The sequence below is a fragment of the Myotis daubentonii genome, chromosome 11 (assembly GCF_963259705.1).
Source record: "Myotis daubentonii chromosome 11, mMyoDau2.1, whole genome shotgun sequence".
Taxonomy (NCBI): domain Eukaryota; kingdom Metazoa; phylum Chordata; class Mammalia; order Chiroptera; family Vespertilionidae; genus Myotis; species Myotis daubentonii.
In genome coordinates, this window is record NC_081850.1 from 57,210,619 (window position 1) to 57,231,335 (window position 20,717).

The 20,717-nt window shown below is 41.4% G+C and overlaps 2 protein-coding genes across 2 annotated transcripts in view; both read left to right on the plus strand.

Annotated features, from left to right (window-relative positions):
* TMEFF1 (transmembrane protein with EGF like and two follistatin like domains 1) overlaps positions 1-4,751 on the plus strand; it is a 74,121-nt gene extending 69,370 nt beyond the window's left edge. Inside the window, exon 10 of the mRNA XM_059657479.1 lies at positions 3,641-4,751. Coding sequence (XP_059513462.1) covers positions 3,641-3,725 — 85 coding nt within the window. The 3' untranslated portion in view covers positions 3,726-4,751. The remainder of the gene's footprint in view (positions 1-3,640) is intronic.
* Positions 4,752-4,888: 137 nt separating this feature from the next.
* Positions 4,889-14,948, plus strand: CAVIN4 (caveolae associated protein 4). Its single transcript, XM_059657480.1, has 2 exons — positions 4,889-5,643; positions 11,911-14,948. The coding sequence occupies exons 1-2, from the start codon at positions 5,236-5,238 to the stop codon at positions 12,592-12,594; spliced, it is 1,092 nt and encodes a 363-aa protein (XP_059513463.1). The 5' UTR covers positions 4,889-5,235; the 3' UTR covers positions 12,595-14,948.
* The last annotated feature ends 5,769 nt before the right edge of the window (positions 14,949-20,717 follow it).

The window sequence follows — 20,717 nt, forward strand, 5'->3', positions numbered from 1 at the left end:
CTAAACTTTAAAATTCTATGTTACAACTAAGACCATTGGAATTTATCATAACTAAGCTGCAAATTAAACACTACTTGGACTGCAGTTAGCATAAAATGGGTGTTTCCCACGCTGAGCTGAAATATCTAAGTCAGAACTGAACTGGACCTGAGAAAAGCCAAAGCAAATCAGGTTCATATTGTCTGTATGTTTCCCAGTCTCGTGTCTTGTCTTGCTTGCCTCTTCCTTACCGCCTTTAAGGGTTGGTTCAGAAGTTTCATAAACATCATCTGTATACTTTTCTGCATTATTCTGGGCAGGAGAGTGGAGCATATCAAGTACAGAGATTGGCAGGCCAGAGAGGATTTATGACTCTACCCAAGGTCTGGATGGCAGCCAGACCTTCAGTAGTCTCAGCCATCTGGAGCTGGAATGATAAATCTAGAAATGATAATAAAAAAAAGTGTTCTCTGAGTAATAGATATTTTTCATAAAATTCAGTCAGTAAAGTCAGTGGATTTTATTCTGTAGAACAGATGATCTGCCCTTTGGCAAGACGACTGACTATAAAATTGGGCAGTAGATGAAAGTAGGGACATAATGATATAAAAAGTAATGACTGCAGAGAGAGAAGATAGGAAGGGAAAAAAACAACAGGCAACAGCAGGCCTGCCTGTGGCCACTTAAAATAGGCTCTCAGGGGTTAAGGCATTTGTCTGTAAGTGGAAGGGCCTGGACTGGATGGAGTGCTGCCCGGGTCCCAAACCATTCCTCTTTCCACTGAACCATCTTGGGAAATATATTTACTAAGTGTGAACATCACATGGGAGCAAGGTTCCAACTTGATTTTCAGGGTTTTGAATGGGGGAGGGATTTGGTATAAAACATTTTTTTTAGAGCATTAATTTGAGTGTCATCTGCAAAACTCAGTGGAGGAGAGAAAATGTGAGGTCAGGGGCGACCATTTAGGACATTATTAGAGTAAAGGACTAATGGAGTAATAAATGATTTGGAAGGTGAAAGAAATAGGTAGAAGTAAGGGAAGATTTTGAAGGCCAGTGATAGTGCCATCTTAAAGAAGATCAAAGGATGTTAGAGTCAGCAGGAAGCAACTTTATAGTTCAACCCCTTTGTTCTAGCTAGACTCTAGAATCTAGAGAAATGAGGAAACTGCAGTCCTGGGATGGGAAGTATCTTACCCAAGATCAGAGAGGACATTAAGCCCGTGTACGAATCCTAATCCAGCCTTTTATCCAGCTCTGTGCTGCTGTTCTCCGTGTGCTGTAATCCTCAGCTACTATATTTACTTATCTGGCTTGTAGTTTTCAAGTTAATACCCTCCAGTTTATACCCATTTGCTACCCTCACAGACACTTGGACATCACAGTATATTTTTAACTGTGTTATACCATATCTTTACCACCCACAGGTCTCCATGACCAAAGGGTCATCTCGTTGATTTATTATAAGTCTGTCCTTGAGGCCTGTTTTTTTTTTATTGTGGTATTTCCTCTCCTAGAATGTCTTGCTCTCTTGGATTTAGAATATTATAACTAGAGGCCCGGCGCATAAAATTCATGCACGGGTAGGGTCCCTAGGCCTGGCCTGCGATCAGGGCCGATCAGGTTCCCCACCTCCTCGCCTCCTCCTTCCCTCGCTCCCTCAGTGCCCCGCTGCCGCTGGTTGCCTGCCATGTTCCATGCCACTCCCTGGTGGTCATAGCGAGCGATTGAACTCCTGGACAAACTCCCGAGGGGACACTTTGCATATTAGCCTTTTATTTATATAGATTGCTTGGACTTATCTCCTTTGAATTTTTAGGGACTGCCTCTCCCACGCAGTCCATTATGGAGCAGCTGTTCACTTATCCCATGGTGGCTGTTACATGCAAGGAATCTTCCTTTAAAAGGATGTTCCCGCTGACCCACTCATCAAGACTGCATGAGTAACATTGTTTTCTTTTATGCTTGGAATCTATTTTCTTGGTTTTTTGACTCATAGAATGACTGATGGGCAGGGACCTTGGACATCATCCTAGACAAACCCCCTTAATTTATAGATGAAAAAGCCATGGCCTCATGGAGTTGGAACTTTTCCAGGTCATAGTGAATTAGTGACAATTAAAAGAGGGGTCGCTTGACTTCTTAACCAGTTTCCCCATTTAGGAAATAGAGATGATTCCAGCACTATCTCAAAGTGTTTTTATGAAGATTCACGAGATAACATTTGTGAAAAATAATACATAAAATAGAAGTGTTACCACCAAGACCTTTAAAACAAGGCAACAAATGCATTGCTCTTTGAAATTGACTAAAAACATGGAAATTTAGGAGTACTCATTATGCAAGACTTTCTTTCCATTTGATTATAAATTACTTAAATTTTTTTTTGTATCCTCATCCAAGGACATTTTTAAAAAAATGTGTTTTATTGATTTTTTACAGAGAGGAAGGGAGAGAGATAGAGAGTTAGAAACATCAATGAGAGAGAAACATCAATCAGCTGCCTCCTGCACACCTCCCACTGGGGATGTGCCCACAACCAAGGTACATGCCCTTGACCGGAATCGAACCTGGGACCTTTCAGTCCGCAGGCCGACACTCTATCCACTGAGCCAAACCGGTTACGGCAAGGACATGTTTTTTTTAATTGATGAGAGAGAGATCACTTGCCTCCCTCTCGTATGTGTCCTGACCGGCAATCAAACCTGCAACCTGGGCATGTGCCCTGATGAGGAATCAAACCTGCAACCTTTTGGTGTACAGGATAATGCTCCAACAAACTGAGCCACCCAGCCAGGGCTAGATAATAAATTTCTTGCTGGCAGAGATTTTAGAAGTTAGTCGAACTCTTAAAATTTTACGTATAGGAAAAGAAGGTTGCACAGCTAGTCTTTAGCAGAGCTCAAGCTCAGCATTACCAGAACTCATCCCAGTCCCTTTATCCCACATTGCGTAGCACAGTGCTTTGTGCAGACACAATAAGAGCTCATATGTTTGCATTCTGTGCACAGGCACAAACACAGTTACAGCACGATGAGATTTATTCCACCTGGAGAAACACGTACAGTACAATGAGAGCAGAGTCCAGGAAGTCCCCTCACCCACAGCATGGCTGTGCTTTATTGGGTTCTGTGGTTTGCCCAAGCAGGGTGTGGGACGACTTGCAGTCATTGCCTAAAATCTCTAGGCGTTTCCTATGTGTTCCTGTTGGAGGTTAAATAAGCATCTTTCTTCCTGATTTCTCCCTTCATCTAAGCTGTTCTTGTCATCTTGGGGGTGTCAATGTTCAGGGAAAGTAGATAGGCCAGGATCCTTTCTATTGTCCCGGGTTTATATGTTAACAGTTTCTGGCGGGGGGGTGGGGGGTAGGAGAGGTTGTCCAGCCAGAGGAAGGGTGGGATTCCTCTTGGGGATGCAAGTCAGCAATGTCTGGACCTGCATCGTATATCTAACCCTCTCACCTCCCCATTTTGTCAGGAAGATAGCAGTCTGACATGTTGGGTCCTCACCTTGTCTTGTATCAACTAGCGTCCTGCTTCCCTTCCATGGGAGGGCATGCAATACGTTTTTATGTGTGAAATGTGCATTACTTTGGAAACATTTGAATATCCTAAACAAAATGACGTTTTTCTTTTTCTTTTTTTTTTTTAACTCAACAGAAAATGCCCCAAAAACAATAGAGGACGACGACAGAAGCAAAACCTAGGTCATTTTACTTCCGATACGTCATCCAGGATGGTTTAAAATGGTGGCTTTTATATGTACACTGACCATGTGATGTACATTTATTATGTCTTTTTTTAAAGAATGGAAATATTTATTTCAGAGGCCTTATTTTTGGACATTTTTAGTGTAGTACAGTTGGCTCGTATTTAGAATATTCAGCTACAGCAGTTTTGGACTGTTTAGTAGTCTTTGTTTTATGTTTTTAAAGACAGAAATTGATTTCATAAATTTGTACCACATGGTAATTCTAAGACTCGTTCTTTACCCATGGAATGTAATATTTTTGCAAAGGTGGACCACTTCACAAATGGTTGTAAAGTCATACCCACTTCTTCCACAATGACCACAGCAAATGACTAAGCATGAACTAAAGGTAAAGATGTTTACAGATTACTTTTCTTACAAAACAAATTTTAGAAGACACTGTGTTTAAATAGACATTTAAATGTTTCGAGATTTAGTAACTGTTTTTCTAGACACTGCCTATCGCATGAACTGTAAAGCCGTGTGTGTTAGGTGTAAAATATTTATAAGATGTATGGACTGGAATTTGATTATTCCTTCCTTTGAAAAAATAATTCTGGTAACTCAAAAAAGTATCTGGTAGCAATGATGGGACAGATCACTGGGAAGTAGATTTAGACATTGTGAACATTGTCTGTTTAACAAACAGACTGGAATAAAGCCTACCCTCTCAGTTAAACTACTTTAATACACATTAACTTTTAAAGAAAAGATTTGTTTTAACATAAATAATTGTATCAGTGTTTGTGAATAAAATGCAAAAATGACTAATGATTGGTGCTCTTAAAGTGAGCTTAAACATTACCTAAGACCTCGATCCAAATTTGTCCTGTAGTAATAGCTATAATAATAGATTGTCGGTGTTTCAAGATCTGAAGTGCGAGTAGAATGTATTCAGCTGTTTAACGTGTAGTTTAGATATTCAGAAGTATGCATGTAGAATTTAAGGTGTTCAAAATGGAATATTAATTTTAATATTTGATCTGGAAAAGCATGTCATAATATAGTGTTTTCACTATATGGCCTTTGTTTTGGTGTGTTTATTTACTACATTCTTTGATATGTCAGTGAAATGCATAGAAAAAACAGAGTTTTGCTCACAATTCCCCTTTGCTTTTACAAATGTGCTGGAAATTACCTAAAGGCAAAAGGCTCACCCAACATTTGGAGTTCACTCTTTTGGTCACTTGGCCTTTAGGCTTAATATTAGCAACATGGTGGCTTCCGGGAGCTTTTTTGAAAAAAGCTTTTCTCTTCTGCCCACACAGTCTTATTTGAGTCCCTTAGTCAGTCCGTAAGCATGTTTGGAACAGTCCCCAGTGCTCTGCAAGGGCTCATATTGCAGAACTGTCACATATGGGCATTTGTAGTTATAAATACTTGACCAGTCTCCAGGGGTGGGGCTTCCAACCCTTTAAACAACCCCGTGGCCTGTTACCGGGCTGTTTGCTCGAAGTGCCGGAATTGGTGGTGGGAGGCCCTCTGTAGCTGAGAAGGAAGTAAAATGGAACATAATGGGTCTGCTTCAAATGCCGATAAGATCCACCAGAACCGCCTGTCGGGTATGGCCGAAGATGAAGACCAAGACGCTGCCCTCACCATCGTGACGGTGCTGGACAAAGTTGCCACCATCGTGGACAGAGTGCAGGCGAGCCAGAAGAGAATAGAAGAGAGGCACCGGGTGATGGAAAACTCCATCAAGTCCGTCCAGATCGACCTGCTGAAGCTTTCGCAGTCACACAGCAACACAGGCTATGTCATTAACAAGTTGTTTGAGAAAACCCGAAAAGTCAGTGCTCACATTAAGGACGTGAAGGCCCGGGTGGAGAAGCAGCAGGTTCACGTGACGAAAGTGGAAACGAAACAAGAGGAGATAATGAAGAAAAACAAATTCCGGGTGGTGATATTCCAGGTAAGCTTGCGCTTGGGTTAACCTTGATTACTAGTGCAATCCCTTGCCTGCTTTCACTGCCAACAAGTCCTATCAGAACATTGCCTCTGAACTATTGTATGTATGCATGTAGTAGAATTCTCTATCAGCATATATCTCAGGATCAAACCACTTTTAAGTGAACGAACGTACTATCAGGTCAGTATTTTGAGCCTCTCGACCATTTCGTGTAATATGAACTGTGGGCTGTAGCTGAGGCTATTTCTTGCCTTTGAAACTTAATATTGGGAAAGCTCTTTCAGCGCATTAGCCATATTAGCGTGATGCCCTCACATCGGCTTTAGAACATTCGAATTGGAAGAGACCTGAGAGGCCTCGGGTATAAAACATTCTATACCAGAAAGACGCTGAGGACCAGCAGCCTCACAATGTGGTTTGTTTTGTTTTTCTTATTGTGGAGAGCCAGGAAAACCCTAAGCAGAACAACGTAAGCTTTTCAGAATATAACCTATTGGAATCTTTACACACGAGTTACGATAATAACAAACCATATTTTGCAATACATCAGGCAATAGTTCTTATTTTTGTTATTGTTACCATAGTTATACCAATGTCGGAGTCACAGAAGTGATTCCTTATATTTAACTACAAAGTCTTTTTACTTAGCTGATATAGTAGTTTTTGTGTGGCATTGCTTATTGAGCTAAGTTCCTATATTACTGTATAGTTGAACTCATATTTTTTTAACTAGAACCATAATCGTGGCAAATGCATACTCTCTATAATATATTTTAAAACTCTTACAAATCAAAAAAAAGGTTGAACTTTCCTCTCATGGTAGAATAACGGGAAAATCATTATCAGACAGTTTACAAAAGACAAAATAAAGGAGCAGAATTCCACCTTCCCCTACTTTTTTGCAGTTACTAAAGCACAACATATTCAGAGCTTAAGGGTAGAAAAAAACAAGCACCTCACTGTTCTGCTAGTAGGATAATTAATTGGCACAACATTTCTGTAGGGTAGTTTTGTTAATACATATGAAGAATTTTAAAAATTCACAAATCTTTTGGCCCCAAATATTATTGTCAAAGGTTGTGTTCTAAGTATAAAATCAGTAATATATGCAGGGATGTTCAATGGTGCATATATACATTATTATCATGACTGTATTTTTTAAATGGATGCCCATTGGCTTAGGGAAAAAAACCTAGAAGAATGAAAACAGAATGAAATAGGAGGGCGGTTGGATTATGTAGGCAGATAATTGTAAGATCCTAGGGATGTGGGCCCTAACCCCCCACAGCATTCTCTACACGTTAGTCAATTCTCCATAGCCCTCTCCTGACTGATAAAGTTACACATAGTGGTATTTTGAATCTGTTGGTTATTTAGGAAGAAGAATAGGCAGGAGAGAGAAGTATTGCTTATTTCAAAGTTAGGTAGGCTGGACTCTGTCATTTCCCTTTCCTTTCAGATCCCTGGAAGTTCTTCTCCAGACTTAAAAACCTGAAAAAAATTAGTCACCTTAGCTTCAGAGCCCAGTTCCAATGTTAGTATATGTAATAGGGATCTAGATTTGGTATTGGAGAATGTGGTATCCGTTCTTCAATTCACTTTCCAAGGGCATTAGCAGTAACAGGTACTCATCACCCTCCCCTTGCTTGGGTCATGCCAGCAGACATTCTTAGTGTCCAGCATTTGTCCTGAGGACCTTCGAGCCAAGAATGGAGCAAGTGCCAGTCAAGCTGTACAGAGGCTAGAGCACAGAAGTTTCTGAAAAGTTCTAATTGACTCTTGTTTGTCTAGTGACGTAATTCTTTTTTTTTAAGTTATGATGTTTCTATATTTATTCACCATTTATTCCCTGAAACTTGCTATTTTTTCCCCTCTCTCTGAGCCCCCATAGTTACTTGAATGAATAGAAGATAGTATGAAAAAATCGCTGAGAGGCACTAGTTTGGTCAGATACCTTTCCTTGGAAGTTAGAGTGTTGTGAAGATTCGTGAAATTAAGTTTTTGGAGTAAGCAGCAGTTAGTCAATAAGCAGTCAACTGTAATGGTAGAGAAAAGACAAAGGCAAATAACAGTGAACATAGAACTCAGATTTGATGATTCATTACATATTAGAACACTATACAATATTCACATGATTATTTTAAAGCTCTTGTCATTCATTCTCATAGTTAATATGTGTAAGTGGTTATATTAAGAATGCTCCTTCTACTAAAACGAACTTGAAGCTAATTAGCTATAGGATATGTGCATTTCCATTTGGGTCCTTCCTCTAAAAGTTTTCCCTCGATATGTCTTTCGGTGGCAACCCTTATTGGTATTTTATCTCCCACAGTTGTGTGTGGCTGAGCTTTCACCTAATCCTGGACATTGGCATTAAAAAAATTATCTATTTCTCATACAATTATCATTTTTCTTTGAACATACTTTCACTTTGATGACCTTTTGCTCATACAAAACAGGAGTCTTAGCATATCTTCTAACAACTTTGCTTACTAAGCACATGCCTGTGGTCACCAAGTGAGATCTTTGCCATTCCCTAATGGTACGTCCCAGACTTCTATATATTCCAAATTCCCCCAGCTTTATTACCATGATATTCAAGTTTGACCCAAAGTACTCATTTGGTTATACAATTCATCTTTTTTTTTTAACCTGGACTTTTACATAAAAAGTACGTAATAATCGTATTTGGAAATCAATTATAATTCAACCCTATAATCTTCAATTATTATTACAGTGTATTCACTACTGACTCATGTATCTCTGACTCATGGGATTTACATCAAATGGATTCATATAACAAGTACTGTTCCTGACTCTATCTCTGTTTTCTGTTAAGTCTGCTTTTGTATAATTTGTTGTGTAATTGGAGAAGGCTATGTGATTTCTGAGCTCTAGCTGATTTCTGAGTTAGATCTGATTTCACAGCAGGATTGAGATGGATTTTTTCCCTACCGAGCAGTAATTATTTTTTGGCTCTTACCTAATTATACCTTCTCAGGCCATACCCACCCACTTGGTGTTGCTACTCCCTGCAACAGGTGTCAGGAAAAGGGAGGAATAATCTCGCTGCTTCTGATTCATCAGAGAGCTATGAGACGCCCACCCTGCCCTTTTTTTTTTAAAAGCTCCTAGACTCTCTAGTCTTGTAGTCAAAGATTTTAATTTTAAATATGCATCCAAAGAAATAAGATTCCAGGGGTTCTTCTTCACCATCAGTCTGGTAGGTTTTGGAATATATGTCAATGTGTTTCTTACATTTTATTCATTTTTTTTAACAGGTTTATTCTGGATATCAAGTAGGAGCACAGTCTTCATTAGGGAATTTTAACTCGGGGGTTCAATTAAAAGTCTTGTGATCTCCAAAGTTTTCCCTGTTGTTTTAGAAATAATCCCTAAATAGTTGGGTTCCTTTAGCAGCTGTGTTTCTGGGCTGGTAAGGTCACCAGTGTCCGTGTTCCCAAATCTAATTCTCATTCTCCTTTGACACATTTGATAGTTAGTCCCTCCCTCTTTTCTTGAAACTTCTTTTCCTTTCACTTCTAGGAGGGTAGGGGTAGGGCTGCTACTCTCTCTTGAATTTCATCATGCTTCACTGGCTGATCTTTCTCCTTTTGGTTTTCTCATCTCTTCTTACCTACAAATCCGGAATCCATTTATCTATAACACCAAAATCTAAATTATTTAATAACTTCTTTGGCAGCAAGACCTTACTTAACCCAAACTCAGTCAATGACAAAACCTGACTTGAGATAGCATGAGGCTGTTTATAGTCTTTAGCCCACCTTAGAGTGAATATTCATATTTTTTCCACAAAAAATGCTTCTTCCCAAGATCTCATTGGGAATGTTATATTATTTTTTCCCCAAATCTGAAATATTCTGAATTCTGTAACACACCTTGGCCCCAAGGAGTTTGAATAATAGAATGTGTAGACTCATTCACTCAATGTTTTCATGATCGCTTTAATCTAATCTCATGTTTTCTAAGTTAATCCTTACGTTAGTGACTCCAACATGTTTATTTCTAGTCCAGACCTCCCTTCTGAAATCCAAACTTACATATTCAGCTGCCTACTCAACATCTCTGCTTAAATTCCCAGGAGGTATTTCAGAGTCATCACATGTAGATCTCATCCTTCCCTTCCGGTCTCTTCCTCCTGCTGTCATCTTTTTTAAGGAAAAAAATCTGTCCTTCAATTGCTTAGACCATGTACTTGCGAATTATCCTTTGTGGTCACCAAATGATAATGCTCTTTAATACTCACATCCAAATCTAGCAGCAAATCCTGTTGGCTTCTACGTTCAAAGTGGAATCAGACCACTTCTCACCACCACCTCTGCCAACACCCTGATCCACCCTCATCTGACTTATCTCAGTGGTCTCCAACAGTTCTCCCTGCTTCTTATCTTGCCCCCATAGCCTATTTTCAACAGAGTGACCGTTTTACAACATGGGTCAAATCATGGCACTTCTCTCCTCAGAACTCTTAAAGGCTTCCTCTCACACTCAAAATATTGGATACAGAGCCCTACACGATCTAGCCCTCCTGTTACCTCTCTTGCTCACTCTCCTCCTTTTGTTGCCTGTCCCCTGATCACTTTGCTCCAACCACTTTGTCCACCTTGCTGTTCCTCCTTCCCTCCGGGGTATACCCATTACCTGTAGGTCTAGGCTAGAATGCCACCTTATTAGTGACGCCTTTCCGAGCACCCTTCCTAGTCACTGTATTCTCCCCCGCCCCCTTCCCTGCTTTATTTTTCACCTCTTTAGCACTTACCACCATCCAACATACTTTACAATTAACTTGTTTATCTCTCTCTGAAACTATAAGCTCTTCTACTCTGTTTTCCTCATGGAAGGTTGTTCTCAGTTCCTAGAGCATTGACTGTGCATGTTAGATGTTTAGTTACTATTTGTTGGATGAAGATATAGCCTCTTTTTTAACCCAACAGTCATACGGGGCATAAAACTTAAGACACCTCTTTGTCTTCATGAACTTTTCATTAAGTGAAAGCCCCCGGGAGACATTTATAAATAAGTAGGGTTCCAATTCAATTCAGACTGCGATAAACGCTATAAATAGAGGTATGCACGTGTCATTTTGAGGTAAATTGGAGACACATTAGCCTCCTGGGGAAGTTGGGACATTTGAAGCCATTCTTGAAGAGAGATATTTTTTACAAAGTTGAAGAGAGGTGAAGGGATGTTTAAGGAAGCAAGACCCACCTATGCAATGTTTGCATTACATGTTTGAGGAACTGAGAGTGGCTGTGTGTTGCTGCACGGGGGAAAGTGGCTTAGCTCAAACTGCAGAGCCTTCTCATCATATTAAAGAGTTTGAACACTATTCTTTGAGTCATGATGAGCTCCCAAAAGTTTTAAAGTAGAGAAAGGATGTGATCAGAGCTATGCTTTAGACGTATTTCTCAGGAAATGCTTAGGTGATGTTTTGAAGGTAGAAGTTTTACACAGATTCAGGCCTGAGGTGACAAGAACCTGAATTAAGACCTTGGTAGAGGCAAGGAGGAAGGAGGAGGGAACAGGTGAGTTATTAAGCGGTATTATTGATGGTACTTGGTGCGCAGTTAGATATGGGATGGGAAGGAGAGAAAATATTTGGGATGATGACTCAGGTTTCTAACTGAGTGGCCCCTGGATGGGTATTGGTGCTGAGAGGTTCAGGAAGGGAAGTAGCTGTGGAGAGGATGATGAGTTAAGTTTGAGATGCTTGTGCTACTAGGTGGAGGAGTCTGTCCATTATTTAAAAATGTGTCTTCATCTTAGGAGAAAGGGAAAGGTGAAAATATTTGTGAAGTTGCTTACAATTGGATCTTCAGGCAGAGGCTTGGATAAGGTTGCTCAGGGTGAGCTTGGGAGATAAAGAAGGAAAAAGGGCTAAGGAGAGAATAACCTGGAGAAATACCAACATTTAAGGAATAGGCAGTCCGGCCGGTGTGGCTCACCAGTTGAGTACTAACCCAGGAACCAATAGATCACTGGTTCGATTCCCAGACAGGGTACATGCGCGGAATGTGGGCTTGATCCCCGGTAGGGGGTGTGCAAGAGGCAGCTGGTTGATGATATGCCTCTCTCATCTCATGGATGTTTCTATCTCTCTATCCCTCTCCTTTCCTCTCTCTCTAAAAATCATTAAAAACATTTTTTAAAAAGAGAAGTGGGCAGAGGATAAACAGCCTATGGAGGAGATTTAAAGGCACAGCAGAAAGTAAAAGAACTGGTCTCTAACATGCTTTCTTTTTCCTCCAGGAGGAGATTCGATGTCCAACATCCCTGTCTATTGTTAAAGACAAAAACATAACTGAGAATCAAGAGGAGGACGATGAAGATGTCTTTGATCCCCCAATAGATCTGTCTTCAGACGAAGAATATTACGTTGAAGAAAGCAGATCTACGAGGCTTAGAAAGTCAGGCAAGGAGCGCATTGATAATATCAAAAAGGCATTTTCCAAAGAAAACATGCAGAAGACACGGCAGAATTTTGACAAGAAAGTCAACAGAATGAGAACTAGAATAGTGACCCCGGAGAGGAGAGAGAGGCTAAGGCAGTCAGGAGAGAGGTTGAGGCAGTCCGGAGAGAGGCTGAAGCAGTCAGGGGAAAGATTTAAGCAATCTATTTCTAACGCAGCTCCATCGAAGGACACTTTTAAGATGCGTGGCCTTCGGAAAGCTAAAGGAGGAACGGTGGCCAAAGGTCCAGAAGAGGTCAGGGAGATGGGCGTGGACATCATTGCCGGGAGCCAGTCTCTGGGCCCCATCAGTGAGCTCTACGGCAATGAGCTCAGTGAAACAGACCATGAGGAGGCCAGGGTGGTGCATCCTCCCAGTGAAGAGGGGGAAATCCCAACTCCTGAGCCTTTAAGAGTTACTTTTAAACCCCAGGTGAGAGTAGATGACGAATCTCTTTTGGTAGATTTAAAGCAGTCTTCATAGGGAGAAATTAAGTATATTTTCAGTGTAAATCACCTTAATCATGCAGTTCCAGTTTAAGTAGTATAGTCATGTAACCTTTATAGGCCATTTAGGAAACAATAAATGGTATGATTTTTATTTCTTATGTTTAAACTCATAAAGGTAATACCAATATTATATACACTTCCTAGTAACTTCCTTGGGGCTTCGTTCTTTCTCCCCCGGGCTTATAAGATTCTAGCAGCATCCTCTCATGTCATTCTCGTGGCAGCTGTGGATTCTTAAAAGTTCCTTTCTCTTGCACACCAGAAAAATAGTTTCCTAGAGAGGGCCAGTTAGGTGTTTAGTAGTTGGGCAGATTTGTGGCCATGATTTGCAAGTGAACTCTCGATTTTGGTCTAGATTTAAGGGGATGGCTGACCTCAAAGGGGATTATATCATCCATATGTTCAACAGATTGGTTAGTAAATTAGCAATCACACGTCCCTTTTATGCTTTTGCACGAAGAATGGAAGTTCTGGATTGAGCATTTGGTTCTGGGTCACAGCTGTTCTTACAGTGAGCGCTTGACACGTTGCCTGCTCATAAGCTCATCAGTAAATTGGAGAGGGTAGGCTTGTCCTGCCCATCTCAGAGCACTGTTGTGAAGATCTAAGGAAACACTGTGCATTCTGGGAGAACAAGAAACACATCCAGAGGAAACGAGCCCTACTGATTTCTCAAACACAGAATCAGACTAATTCCACCTGAAAAAGTCCTGCAAGCCACGTGGTGAGGACGTAGGTTGGACAGACACTCAAGTTGGTCTTCAAATCTTTCCACAGAATCAGCAATGAAAAATGTTTATGTGACATCTTTTTTTTAAAATCAAAGATTAAAAGGAAACCTTGGTTTTGAGTTGGATCTTAAGTTTTCTTGAAAAGTCTTTTTCTAATTTTCTTTTTATTTAGATCTGTGGTGGACTATAGAAACATTTGTTTGAGGAGCGTGCTGCATGAGACTGTGGCTATGTACAAAGTCAGCCCTGGTAAGGTGGGGTTTGGAATCAACCTCAGATATTTCTGCTTTATAGAGTGAAGCCCTTGGGGTGTGTCTGTCCAAAACAATATTCATAGGGGTTCATCATAGCTTCTCTAGGAGGAAGCCAGATTCCACTCTTAGCCTTAGGCCTAGCCAATCCTGAAGTAGACATTATTGCTAAAGAAAGATAGACATGGTCATACTGGTTCTGCCCTTCTGGTAATATTTAAATATCTGGTTTTGTAATAGGGAGGAGATGATGGAAGTGTTGAATTTGAAGAGTTTGGATAACAATCAGCTTTCAGGTCAGTTTTGGATGCTCGTGTAGTAATTGTAATCAATGTACACACATCATAGACAAACACAGAATAAATCAACTTTAAGATATTTGACTCAGTTACCCCAGATATTTGGGTTTGGGAGTTTGATTCAGCATCATTTCTTCTTCAACCTGCATGAACACATAAAATCATACATTGTTCATATATTGAAAACTAAAGTGTATACAGCGTTGAACACTACAATGGGTAATTTTAAAAATGTTACTTAAAGAGAGCTTGGATGCCTAATCACATATTTCCTTAAAGCCATAATAAATTTGAATTTTAAAAAAGACATTTTACTAAGTTTGATGTCAGTGTCCTATTTATAAGTATTGTTACTAGTAATGAATGCAAACAGCATGGTGTGAATTGGATATAACAACCTTTCTTATAAGAGGTGTGTTTCTAGGTTAAGAAGAATACAAACAAACATAAGCTTTTTATTTTTTTTCTAGCCCTATGCAGACTAAATATCAATTGGGCTAAAACACTTTTCAGCAAATTCCTTTTCGAGAATCTTTGTAACATCTGTGTGCTTACTGACCCATTGTATAAACAGATTTGACATGTTATGGAACTTTAACCATATAGACATATTTGAATTTTGATGCCGAAGGAGTTATAACGTGGTCAGTCAGCTCTTGATCACGGTAGACATTGTACAATCCCAGAAACACTCAAACAAGTTCATGTCCTCAGAGGTTCATTGTGATCTTGTCCTGCATTCTTGAATTAGGATTTTTCCCCTCCAAATTGCTCTCTCAAATTGCTCCTCATATTTAGGATATTCCTCATTTCTGCATGCATGATATTTTCTTCTTTTCTTTCCCCTGTTTTCTTGATGTAAAGAATGGCTATTTATAATGAGCTGCAAAGTCACGCATTCCCACTTAATGCAAGGGATCGGCTGGTCAGCGTTCCTTATTGTAAAAGACAACACAACCGATTTTCTGCTCATTTTACTCTTCTCTGTTTTTGAAATTATACATGTCAGATTTTAAACAATTTATTCAAATAAAATTACTAGCAGGATGTACCCCCTTTCTTTGTGTGAGGCAGGACAATGCAACATCCATAGGTCCTGAGGGCATGGGGCCACTTTCAAGCTAAGCTCTTCCACAGAATGGACGGCTGGAGTAGGAAAGTGCCAGCCTCTCCCCTGCACGGGATGGCCCAGGGCTTTCCTGGAGACTGTGTGGTGGCTGGTTCTGGCTTACAGGTGAGAGAAACGGGCCAAATGTGAATTAGTAATAAGAGGCGCGTGAAACTTCAGCTTGCTGAGATTGTATTTGTAGTGTGTGCGAACTCTCCTGAACAAGTTTTCATAAACATGTAAAACAGTATTTTCATTTTGGCTTTATTCTTTGCTTTGCTTGCACATCTTAGGGTTTGCTTTAGAACAAAGTTCATTCTGATTCTATCAGCTGAAAAGCATGGGGCATATCACATAACATATTCCACAGAATCATAGTTAACTGCAATTCCATTACATGAAACTACTGCACTTACCCCCCTCCCCGCACCCCCGTTTTTCTGACACACGTTTTCTATGGCTTCTTTTATTGAAATATGATTTTTAAAATTACAAATTATGGTCCCCAAATAAGTTGCATGACATATTTGAGTCAGGTCTAAGGGGCATGGTCCCCGTGGTCTCATCCTCAATTCTATGTGAATTTGGGGTATGCTAGTACCTGGTTTGAGGTGGATGAAAGTGGAAGAAGCCTCTGCTGAATTTTGTGTGTCTCCTGTGACCACTTCTGAGTTACGTGATGTCTGAGGATTTGTAGCTGCTCTTGTCAGGTCAGACTCCCTGGGCGATTTGAAAGCGGATAGGAGCGTTAGGATAACTGTCTCTTCTCTGTGCGTCTCAGGTCATCCAAATATTCCCCCAGGATAGGATGGGGAAGCAGACTACCCTCAGGCTTGAATGCATTTGGGGCGCCTTTCTAAATCAGCTGTGCTTGTCCGGGCCCTCGCCAGACTGTCCTGCCACTCGATGCCTTTGCTCATTCTGGGAGATGACTTTCAAGTTCAATGATAATGTCAATTTTCTTGTTTTGGCTTTCCTTGGTCACCTCCCCACCCCCCAGGAGGGGCATGATTAAATTATTCCATATATTCAATATATATAGCACCTTTATATGCCAGATTCTGTGTGTGGCACTGAAGATTCAAAGAAGAATAGAACACCCTTCCTCTCTCCCAACCCTTATCTTTGGCTCCGTGTTTTGACAGACAGTGAAGCAAAAACTCAACAATGCGACTAGTGCTGTGTGTAAGATCATGGAACTGTGGAGAGGGAGGTGTCGGTGTAGAATATTGATCCTATATCTGTCATAGCACTTGTCTCGTTTGTGTCCCTGTCCTCTAGACTGTGCTTCTCAAGGGCAGGAACTGTATTTTACTCATTTGGGTCACCAGCACTTGGAGAGCCATCTTTAGGCATCGGGCATGCAGAGATGAAGGACATGGTCCCTGCATTTGAGCTTTTCCACCGGTGGAGGAGATGGCCACGTCACCCAGCATCGTGCTGTGATAAGAGCCTCAGATTTCAGAAAGGATGACGGGAGCGCGGAGGAAGAAGCATGTAGCAAGCTGGGAGGGGCTGTGTGACAGCTAGAGGAAATGATGCTTCCATTGGCATTCCAAGACCAATCCAAAATCAGCTAAATGATGTAGAATTCAAGCCAAGTTACAGCTGGAGAGGTTCTGTGACGGTGTTTTGGGTTTTACATAGAAAAGGCCATAGAAAACCACTGAGGGGTTTTAAACTGAGTGCCATGATCAATGTTTTTGAAAAGTTGCTCTATTAATTCACCAGAGGCAGGGAGACCAGTTCCTTGGGCCCTTGCATTTCCAGGGAAGAAAGTAGTACCCGACCTAGAGCATTGACACGGGCAGAGCTATGAACAGGGTACACTTGGATGTGGGTTGTGATGGGAAGCGAAGGAGAGCCAGGTTTCTGACTTGGGCCAGTGGCTCTGCCATTCGCTGAGACAGGGATTCTAAGATAACACTCCTGAGCCTCTGACGGCCTGGGTTGCTGGTCCCTGGGCCCAGCCTGAGAAACAAAGGGGAGCTGTGACTCTACCCCGGAAGCTCCCACCCTGGAGCCCCCCACCCCCTACTCTAGCCACTGTGGCTCTCCCCTCAGCTGGAAGAAAAGCCCGATTTTAACTGATCCTTTCTCGACTCCAGCAAGCTCCTCAGCCTCTCCACCAGGACTCTGAAGTCCTTGAGAAGCAGAATTGCCTTTCAGGTCCAAAGCCATTGTGAGAGCTTCCCTCCCATCTCTGGCGTAGCTCAAGGCCAAGTGTCTGCTTGCTCATTGTGTGCACCAAAGAAAAGCTACTTCTGATTCTTAGAATGGAATTTTTCTCTTACTATCCGTTGTTTGGCACCCGAGGATTTCAGTCAGCTGTACTTGATATTGCAGCTGACACTTCAGAGAAAGCTGCCGTGGCCTGGTACACTGGCCAAGGCCAAGGCCATGCTCATGTAGTTACGCACATCAGCTGCTGTGGTTGCAATAGGAGTCTGTCTCCTTGTGGGTACTTCGGGGACTGTCCCATTAGTCTGAGTCATGTCATCACAAATGTATTAAGGGCTTATGGTGGGGTTTGATGCAACCCATTCCTCTTAAAGGTTCTGGCTGATGGAAGAGTTCGTATAAGGATTGCCAACAAAGAGGGACCAAAGTGTCATCTTTATTACTGGCTGGTACATGTCCAACAAATCCCTCAAATGTAGAGCATCTGGTAAATTCTCTTGCAGAATATGGCTTAGACTTAAGACGAGAGATAGACCCTCCTCTCTCCCTACTGCATGCTCTGGTGGGCAGATTGGAGAGCAAGGTTTGTGGAGCAGAACAGTCCATTTTCTCAACTAGCAGGGAAGCCACAGGCCGGCTTCACCTACTCCTCCAGGGGGAACTGTGAGAATGAAGGCCTCCCTTCTGAGCAACCCAGTTCAGAAGGGCAGGTAGCAAGGAGATGAGTGAGAGGAAACCCACCACACCAGAATGTAGAAGCCACAGCCTGGTTCATGCAGCTGAGGCCCAATGTGCAGTTAAATGTGGTCCAGTGAAGGCGCTGCCACTCCTGAGGCCTGTTGTGGGCACATGGACCTGAGGTGCTGAAACTTTAGGCAGTTTAACTTTTTGGCTCTTTGTTTGTTTTGTTAATCCTCACCTGAGGGTGTTTTTCCATGGATATTTTTAGAGTGAAAGGGAGGGGGTAGGGAGAGAACAGGGGAGAGAGAGAGAGAGAGAGAGAGAGAGAGAGAGAGAGAGAGAGAGAAACAATGTGAGAGACATATCGATTGGTTGCCTCCTGCATGCACCCTGACCAGACTGACTGGGCTAGGGATTGAACCTGCAACCAAGGTACGTGCCTGTGTCTGGGAACTGAACCCAGGACCCCTTGGTGCCAGGACCAATGCTCTAACTTAGCAACCTGGCCAGGGCTTAGGCAGTTTGACTTTGAAGGAAGGAGTGGATACAGATCTTTCCTGAAGGAAGGAGTGAGTAAAGAAGTTGGCTAATTTCTAAATGAAGCTATTCTTCTGAATAATTCTTCTTGGACTCACATTTCAAGAATGTTCTCCTCATCACTCTGTGACTATCATCGCCTTTGAAAGGGTAAGGATTCTCCATCCTCAGGTACTGTCTGGTTTCCAAACCTCCCTGATATAATTCACTTTAAGATCAGAGAAACATCATATATTGTTCTAAGCTTAAACTTAGCACTATAGTGGACACCACAGTTTGGATGGTTCGGTTCAGTTTCTTGCTTTTGAGTTCACTGAGCTATTCCTCCTGCTGAAGCTTTCCCCTGGCATCAGTCGTGAGAAGCAGCCACGTTATCCTGATAATCTCCTGGGCTAATCATAACATTGATATCAGTCTCATTAGGCCGTTTAAATTTGCATAAGCTTTAAATTCTCAACAAACTGTCTAGGTAGGTAGATATATTGTTTTAGAATAAAATAAAACCCATTGAAATGATTTGTCACTTTTATTGTGTCACATTTATTTGGAATGCTTCCATAAAGAGGAGAAATAAATGGACAGAATTACGCATGGGATGCGCTTGGCTCTAGCTCAAGCAATGGAGAAGACTTCAGAGGGAAACGTACGTATTGTCAGCTGTAAGGAAATAGGACTAAATTGTCCTCAACAGGAGAAAAAATATTCACATAAACAATAGGTTGTAGATCCATGAGGGAAGTTCACCAGAAAGGTCTCTATTTGAAACTCATACGTCTTTCTCACATAAAAAAGCAATCACCACCATTGCAGGCAAACCTGTATTGAAGAGTAAAATCACTCATGATATAGTAGTCATTCTCCCATATTCTTAAAAAGTTACCCCTTCCCAATGTCAGTCTTAAACATTTCCTTTTTCCTCTCCAGAATGACAGCATCTGGAAGACAGCAGGGCTGGAAAGAGGCTAATTAATTGGTTAGGATCCAAAGGAGCTGTCATTTACTCTTATAGTCTGATGGAAATCAGACGATATGCATAAGGTGGATTGCTTTCCTTGACTTTCAAAATTTTGTGCAGAAAGGATGATGATGATGATTACATTTTTTTCCTCAGCGGCATAGAAATGGAGAGAATGGACATGGAAATTGTGAAACTTAATCATGAGTCATCTAGGCCCCTAACCAACTCAACTGAATTACAGATCAAAGCCAGGAACATCTTTAATAGTGCCAGTGGAAGGATTCTGGTGGTCTCTGTGGTCACTGAGCAGAAAGCAAAAGAACATGGGTTTCAGATCTAGGGGAAGGGAGTTGGGTTATCCACAAAGAAAGACTTTTTCTCTGCAGAAACACCTCCTTCCAGAGAGGGTTTAAGAACTGAACAATCTATTTGGGAGCAGGGTAATAAATCACGTGCCTAGAGACCAATGCCTGCATCATGTTTCTGTTCCTTAGCTTTCACAATGAGCAGCCAGGAGTGTCATATTCATACAGCTCTTTTTGTAAAACCTTTATTCACGTGCATGCATTCTGAGAGTGTGAGTTGAGTGCAAGAGACTGACTGTGTTTCTCATCAATAAGATAATGTCTCCTGCACCTCCCGTAATTCAATGTCTTCTTTATATTAGGTATTTAATAAGTATATATAAAATGAAAACAAATGAATGAATGAACTATATGACATCTTCTCTGAAGATCTTTGAATTTAGGCCATTTATTTACTTGGTCTTTATTGAGCTCCTCCTATAAGCCTGGTAGAGTCAAACTCTGGGCATAAAGCAGTTAACAAGACAAAGTCCCTGCTCTCAGAGAGCTAACATCCCAGAGAGAGACTTACAATAAGTAAACATACCAGGTGGTGATAGGTGTTATGAAGAAAAATAAGTCAGGGTTAGGGGGTAGGGCATAATGGTTGGGGTGGTGCAGGCTGGTGCCATTTTAGAAAAAGTGTCCAGGAAGATCTCTCTGATAGGGAGATTGAGTGAATGAATGAGTGAGCCAACCATGGGTTGCAGGAAACCCCACCTTAAGCCCCTAGTACATTTGTGATGACATGGCTCAGACTAATGCGACAGTCCCCAAAGTACCCAAGTGAATGAGTCAACCATGCAGATATTTCTGGGGGGAAAATTTCAGTGTGGTCAGGGGTCAGTGGCTAACGAGGGTGAGGGTGGAAAGTGGGAAGAGGGGGTGATATAGGCTGTGGCAAAGACTTTGGTTTTTACCCTGAATGAGGACATATTGGAGCTTGTTGAGCAAGTGACATGATCTAATCCGTTGGTCTAATTATTTACACTTGTTGAAAAATCAAA

Coding starts and splice junctions, on each gene's coding strand:
- CAVIN4 (XM_059657480.1), top strand. CDS start 5,236: ATGGAACATAATGGGTCTGCTTCAAATGCCGATAAGATCCACCAGAAC. Junction 5,644..11,910: donor TCCGGGTGGTGATATTCCAG/GTAAGCTTGCGC, acceptor TTTTTCCTCCAG/GAGGAGATTCGATGTCCAAC.